General features: G+C 38.6%; 2 protein-coding genes across 2 annotated transcripts in view; one reads left to right on the top strand and one right to left on the bottom strand.

Moving 5' to 3' along the window:
* Positions 1-3,302, bottom strand: part of nphp1 (nephronophthisis 1) — a 10,341-nt gene extending 7,039 nt beyond the window's left edge. The window contains exons 1-6 of the mRNA XM_020639059.3: positions 2,630-3,302; positions 1,949-2,010; positions 1,658-1,718; positions 1,139-1,272; positions 785-977; positions 47-148 (exon numbers count right to left, since the gene is read on the bottom strand). Of these exons, the coding sequence (XP_020494715.2) occupies positions 47-148; positions 785-977; positions 1,139-1,272; positions 1,658-1,718; positions 1,949-2,010; positions 2,630-2,695 (618 nt within the window). The 5' untranslated portion in view covers positions 2,696-3,302. The remainder of the gene's footprint in view (positions 1-46; positions 149-784; positions 978-1,138; positions 1,273-1,657; positions 1,719-1,948; positions 2,011-2,629) is intronic.
* A 134-nt stretch (positions 3,303-3,436) lies between these two features.
* Positions 3,437-5,901, top strand: zgc:65997 (uncharacterized protein LOC794398 homolog). Its single transcript, XM_020639064.3, has 4 exons — positions 3,437-3,807; positions 4,437-4,614; positions 4,787-4,881; positions 5,020-5,901. Exons 1-4 carry the CDS (start codon positions 3,481-3,483, stop codon positions 5,209-5,211), a joined length of 792 nt encoding a protein of 263 aa, XP_020494720.2. The 5' UTR covers positions 3,437-3,480; the 3' UTR covers positions 5,212-5,901.
* The last annotated feature ends 1,606 nt before the right edge of the window (positions 5,902-7,507 follow it).

Genomic DNA, 7,507 nt, shown 5'->3' on the forward strand with positions numbered 1-7,507 from the left:
AGTATAACACTTGACTGTGATTCAGATTCTGATTCAGGTTCTGTACCTTCAGGTAGGTTTTAGGAACCACTCCTCTGTTGCCTTTGGTGTCCTGAGCCAGCCACCATCCATCTGCTGTCCTCCTGATAACACTTAACACCTCCCCTTTCTGAAAATGTAAGCGAAGAACAAACAAGTCATGCAGATACGCGTTACATTAGTGTTCCTACCAAACTCTAAATGTACCTACAAGGCTGTGGACATATCATACTGTATGTATTGAAAGAGCACCCTCTTGTTCTTACAACTGCAAAACAAAGTTGAAAGGAAAGTTGAAACAGAATTTCTTACAATAGACTTTATAAGCAATGCCTTCTTAAAGTCATCTTACTACACGTATAGCAGCTTTTTCATCTAGAAAAGCAGTTTTGAAAATGTGTAATGGACACTGAGGTAAAAATACCTTTTGGTAGAATCAATGAAACAAGTAAAAAGACCCTGAGCTCCCAAATCTCAAATTCTTCCTCACATTTAGCGATGTGGTACACGCAGCTCTTGGATTATCCAGCACCTGGATGTGAACTTAAAGTTTATGACTCGAAATACCTTCAAAGTAAATTTTTATCTGGGTAAATATTGATCTACCAAGACTTCATTGGTTACAAATTCAAGAAACATGCAGCTGGAAGGACCCTGCTAGAGTAATTTAGCTGAAGTCTGACATTCCTATAGACACCTTCATGTTGTTAGCATGAAGTCTAACTGTGCATCAGTGTCTCTGTTTTGAAAACAAGCACTTTTTCACCTGAACAGACAGATCTCCTTCCTGTTCTCCTTTGAAATCACTGAGGACTGTGTAGAGGCGAGGTTCTGACAGAGCAGGCGGTTTCCCAGCTTCCGTCTCATCTTCATCATCATCTACATCATCCTCATCGTCACTGTCTTCATCATCATCACTGTCTTCATCATCATCCTCACTTTCTTCTTTTGAAACAACGCTGTAGATCAAAATGTTAAAATTCAGGCAACAACAATAAGAAAGAGATTATATATACATATATATATTAAAGAAAGAGGGCATGTATAAAATGAATTCAATGATCATAAACGAGCTCTAGCATCCTTTTGTTTTTCTCTTTGCAGTAAATGGGTCACTGACCCTGCAGTAGTACTGGGTCCTGGAGGTGAAAGCTCCAGAGAGAGCACATTTATGCGCTCCAAAAGGTTCTGCAGTCGTCCCTCCTCTTCCTGTTTCCTCTGATCATAATTCCCCACTGGTGCCGGCTCGTCAGCCTTAAAAAAAGCAACAAAATATGATGTCAATGTAGCTGGTTAGTAAAGTCTATTTTACAAGAACAAAAACAATATACTAAGCAAGCAGTACTCTGTGATATGTGGATTTCTTTTCAAATTTTCAAAAGTGCTTTAATTGATTTGTTTCCAAATGACCAAATCACAAAGCTGCAAACCTTAACAACTATCAGTCTGGCGATGATTTTGTAATTGTGTTACATGATTATTGTATTGCAGCTCCTCCATTTAAGGATACAAACAATTAATATATGTAACTGCACTGGTTGCTTGTAATATCTGTCATCGACAAATTGAACTGAATAATTGTGCAATCCCATCTTCAGAGAAGATACAGAATCTTTAATTTAAAAGTTTACTGACTAACCTTGGTCAGATTCTTCAGGGTCCTCTGTGTTTTCTCCGCAGATAGCTGCAGCTCTTGACATCTGTTTTTGAAATTCACATTAACAAGAACGTCAAACCCCAAAAGCATTACATTAAAAGGGCAGTCAAATTCACTACTGGTAAATCACGATAGTGTGAAAAATGGAATTGAATGAAAGCAAGCAAAGCCAATGTCCATACAATAGAGAGCTAGTTTGGATGAGGCAATAGTCTGAAAAGGAAAAAAACAAGTAAAAGTATGCATTGCTGAGGATCTTTTGCAGCTGCTTACCTCCGAAATGCCTCTTCAGTGGATCCACCATGACTGTGCACAGCCTTTGTCAGACTGTCAACCTGTTAGAAGAACAACGAATTCATTCACAGTGAAAACAAGACATTCAACCTTGATTTATATCTGTAACTATACAATGTAAATAATCTGTGTTTTACATTACACTTCTGGTAAACACATACTATATATTCTAGATGTGTTCAGGGTAACATACAGACCCGCTTATGAGTCTTTCCTTTGTATGTGTTTAACCCTCCAACAATCCAATTGAAGTTGATAATCATTTCTTTAATATCTTAATTTTCCAACAAGTTATAATGCCTTTCTAACATTGTCATCTACAAAATGTGTCTTAGACTCATCAGTCAAAGGAATTTAATTTGGTATGCTCTCCTCTTTTGCCTTTGTTTACATGGCGTACTGAAATAAACGTGGTAAATAGATGCTAAGCACATCTAAATATTCAGACTTTGTTGTAGAAAACTACAGTACAGATGACCACATCTGATTCACACTCGGCTGTTGAAGGAAAAAGTACATTTGAGAAGATGTTTTCACAGAATTGGATAACAGAGCCTCTGATTTAGAAAAGTTAAACCTGTCTGTTCTGTGTGTGACATTCAAATCTAAGTTAAAACATAACTGTGTGACGCAAACAAGAAAAGCCATTCAGCAACAAACCTGCTTTTTTATTTCGTCAACTTCTCTTTGGGCGAGTTGAAGAGGTCCTTTTCTTTTAGGTGGCATTTTCTCTGTATTATGAGGTAAAAATCCATGGGCTCGCAGCTCGCCTAGCTAGCCAGCAGACGCTAAACTTCCTCTGGTCGCTAAGCAACCGGGATCCGCTCCGGGCTCGACCAGGTTTAAGGATCGTCAGTAATGACCAATTTATTTTATTTTGTATTGCTCGTTTGTAAACATATTACACTATTTTAATCGTGTTATTGGTGCATTTAAAGCGCATAATGTTTTTTTTATCAATCCAATTTTTTTTACAATACTTCCTTTCAGGATTCTTGAAAACTCGGTTTCCAGTACATTACCGCCACCTGTTGGGCTGGAGTGAAATAAAAACAATCACTGATACATTTTCTTAACCAACCTAATACATTTAAAAATCGAATTAAACGATAGAGAAAGGTTTTTTACGTTTTTTTGTTGGTTTTTTTTTGGTATAAGGCACTCTCATGCACTCTAATGAACGATAATAAGCCGACTTGTGTAAGTGCTTCCATTGTGACCAACAGAGGGCGTATCTACCTTGTTGTGAAACATGCTGCCTTCAAGTTCTCATGTAAGTTTTATACAGATATATTTTCCAAAGGTTAGAATTGGGGTTTTTTTAAACACACTTTAGCACCGTTGTAGGCAAATGGATTAAGACACTCACGTTGCCTTTAAAATGTACTTGTCATAAAGCATTCCTTCTCATCTCTCTTCAAAACTACAAAATTACGAGGTTTTGGGGGGAACCTGAAGAAAGCAAACACTAATTCTCTCTCCATTCACCTCCAGTGTAGTCATTAACTGTCATGGCTGCCCCCGTTGCGCTCATTCAAGGGGCCAGCAGAGGACTGGGGCTTGCATTTTGCAAACATATCTTGAAAAGCAAAAGCCCAGCTGCCGTTATAGCGACATGCCGAAACCCGGACGGAGCCGGGGAGCTTCGGGCCCTGGAAGTCCAAAACCCGGGCAGACTGACGGTCGTGCGGCTGGACGTGACCCGGGAGGAAGACGTCCAGGGGGCTGCGGAGTGGGTTAAGGGGGGCTTCGGTCGGCTGGATCTGATCGTCAACTCCTCAGCAATGCTTCACCCCTCCGGGAAAGGAGAGACCAGCCTCAGAGATGTTTCTGCTAAGGTAGCCTAATGCTTTATAAAAGGTCAATTTGAGCACCTTTGTCATCCTGAAAGGATTAAGTAAGATATTCTCATGTCTGGTGATGCTAGATTTGCTTAAAAGCATCCTTAATATAGTATGTATGTATTGTCGCGTTAGTCTGCTGAAACTAACATCTGAAGACCGACAACCGTGATTACGAAATGGCTCCTTCGACTGACATACCTGTAGGCCATCAGGTCAATGTCAGGGGAATTACCCTGCAAAACCTGCAACACAATTCTGGCAGTTCATATTAAATGATTACCCATCGGAAAATGCACAGACCTGTTGTGACAAGTAGGCTACCTTAAAGGTAGCAGACAATGCATTATATGCGATCACATTCATTCAAAAAATTGGGTTTGCCTTCTTTAATTTGTCAGTCCTACGCCGCAGAGGACAACAGAACATAAACAATTAATGCTGAATTGTTAAATATCGGATTTATTTCTTCATATGTCATGGCGTCATGGAAAGAATAATTTGGTTACTTACCACACCCATCAATTCCTTCATTCCTCTCATCTAAATTCTCTCTATGCGCCTAAATTGATTTAATTTGATGAATTGAAGTTGATCTTTGATGACTGACCTCTTTTCCCTATCAGGGCATCATCTCTACCTTGACGACTAACACAGTGGGTCCATTGGTCATGGCCAAGTATTTTGCCCCCCTACTCCAGAAGGGTGGAGGTGGTTTCGGACAGCAGCCTGCAGAAAAAGCTAAGCAGCACAGTGGCATCATCGTTAACATCACAGCCAAAGTCGGATCGATTGGGGACAATGGTAATGTGTTGCAGTTATTGGGGGGGGAACCATTTTTAGATATCCTATAGTGTAGAAACCAGGGGAAATGGATGAATGAAAAGCGTCAATTTGAACCCTTAAATACAGAATAAGTACCCTCATTTTAACATCTGTGGTAATGTGTGCACATTAATGTTTCCTATCTCCTCAGGTCTTGGTGGCTGGTACAGCTACAGAATGTCTAAAGCAGCTCTCAACATGGCTACCAGGAATCTGTCTATAGAGCTGGGCCGCAGTCGACCAAAGGTACATTTTATCATTCTTCTATCTTTTTTTTTTGTTTATCTCTGGAAGTATCATTAACAAGTAGTGGAAACACAGTAGTGGAGATGATCAGTAACCTATTTTTTTCTTCTTCCTTGTTTCCTGATTTTTTTTTCCCAGGTGGTATGCGTGTCTTTACATCCAGGAACAGTGAACACAGATCTCTCCCGCCCCTATCACAGAAACGTACCCGAAGACAAGCTTTTCAGTACTGAAAAATCTGTGAAATGTCTGATGAGCATCATAGACACACTAAATATTGAAAAGTCTGGCAAGGCATACAACTGGGATGGCTCTGAACTTCCTTGGTAGAATCATTAAATGGAGAACGAGTGAGATGAATCAACTTGACTGTGTTCTGATGCTTAATCTCACAGCACCTTTTACACTGTGCATTAGGCTGGACTTAAATTTGAAAAGTGTCCTCAATTGAGACTAGGGGAGTCAAAGACAGAGAGAGACTTCTTCAACTACCTCACAGAGTGCTAAAATAACCTCTGATATTTATAATGATAAAGCCATCACATAAAGACCACATGTTGCCTTAGGATACATTGTTATGCTAATGACCAAGTGTAGCACATCATAGACACATTTTTGGTTGACCATTAATAACAAACACTCACAATTACATTCTTGACTGTAGTTTTAAAAGGGGTTTATCTGCTAGTTGATCTTCTGAACAGGCTTATAGTTAGTGACTTCTACCTCAACTGTGTCTTGAAAATTTGGTTTAAAGAGTGGAGGTCAGCATATTTCTTAAACAGGTCCAGTCCTGACTTTTCTCACACTTTGGATTAACTTTGACTTGTAGTATCCAGTCTTAATGCTATGCTAAGCTGACCGTCATCGTATAGCTTTAGCTTTGTGTCAAGCAAACATGAGAGTGTAACTGGTCTTCTCATCTAATTTTTGATAAGATAGCTAATAAATGCGTATTTAAAAATAGACCTTAATTTATTTTAATGTGAATGAGATGCCTTAATAAATTTCAGAAATGTCTTGCTGTGTTGTTACTTAAATATGGAATAAAATGTTTTTTTTTTGCTGTGACATTTGGTAAGAGAAGTCATGAGTAACAGCTTAAACCATAATTTTGTTTTCTTGAAGATTGTTTCATTAAAACATTGCTGAAGACAAAAAAAAAGGAATACATACTGTATATAGAGCAGCACCTGGAGACTAAATTTAGCTGGAAGTGTTTTGGCCAACATGACTGATCAGTCTCAGTGGGTCTTCTATGTTACCCAATTGGATTTCAACACTTTTTCTCAAAGGGGGGGAACACATTTCAGGCTTCAAGGGCTTCAAAACTGTATTCAAAAGGTACAAATTAAGGCTAATTTGTGGATCGTTGACATTTTTCTTGTTGTTGTACAGAGGTGGTTTCAGGGGCAAAGTGAGCAGGTGTTGTTTACAGAAAACGAGAGAATGCTTTGAGCACAGAGGGCTGCTTTTAATTGGCCTGATTGACTGAACTCAATCCTGTTAGGGGATTTTTACACTTTTTTAAACGTTGACCTGATTCTTTCCAAGTCTGGGTTACCAAGTTAATTTATTAGACTGTTGTTACAACTTTGTCGTAAAGCCATGACTAATAATAACAATTGAGTGTTTCAGAGTTTGTGAAAAAGCCAGCTCATCTTTTGAACTGTTCGAAAAAAATCGTGACATTTCTTTCAATGACAGATAAAGCTCCTTTAACGACACAGATTATTACATTTAGTGACCAGTAGATGGCAGTATTTCTTTGGAATAATGTAAATGTTGATATTTGTATATTTGAGAATTTTGTGGTGGCTAATAGGGTGGTAATAGTGATAGGATAAAAAACAATCTAAAATCAGTGATTGTAATTTTTCTCTAAATGGTACCCTTTAACATTTTCACAAGGTATTACATCACTTGATCAGTTGTTGCTTTGGCTGTTAGAATCATATTCTCGCGTAATTTCGATGTAGTCGGCACATTTACAAGAGTGTTTCAATAGCACTGCATTGTGATCCATTTTGTGGGAAGATTAACTGCAGAAAAAAACATTTAAAAAACATAATGGCTTATCATCTGTAACGTTTGATGCATAAGGATTTTAATTGAAAACAGACATGAACTACTAAAGAAGACAACAAAAAAAAATCGTGTTCTCACTGGCTCACGTGTTCGTTTTCCTTCATCTATCTGACATTGTTGTTTGACCTTTGTATCCTTTTATCTAATGCTTTATTTGATATCAGGTATCTCTTGAAATGTTAATCACAAGGCCCTTTAAAGTGGTTCGAAGCTAAGCGCGACTACATGCAAATAAAAACAGACCATAATTGTTCTATCTTATTGCATTCGTTCAATTTCCTTCATCATCTAATTCTAATGGAGACTGTTCACTCTGCATTGAAAATCAAACATGATTTTAACAAGCTCTGCATGACAGCAAAAGGCTTTTCGTTCCTGAAAGAAACCCTTCTATGATTGGTTGTTTCACATGCAGCTGCAGGGTTACTACGGTGCATTTTATTCACCGACAGTGACTGGTAGCTTTCACGCAGAGAGACGACTGCGGGGAATGACGAGGATGTCGGTGAACAGCGAGTTTTATACATAAAGCAATGCA

The sequence above is a fragment of the Labrus bergylta genome, chromosome 10, assembly GCF_963930695.1.
Source record: "Labrus bergylta chromosome 10, fLabBer1.1, whole genome shotgun sequence".
NCBI lineage: Eukaryota > Metazoa > Chordata > Actinopteri > Labriformes > Labridae > Labrus > Labrus bergylta.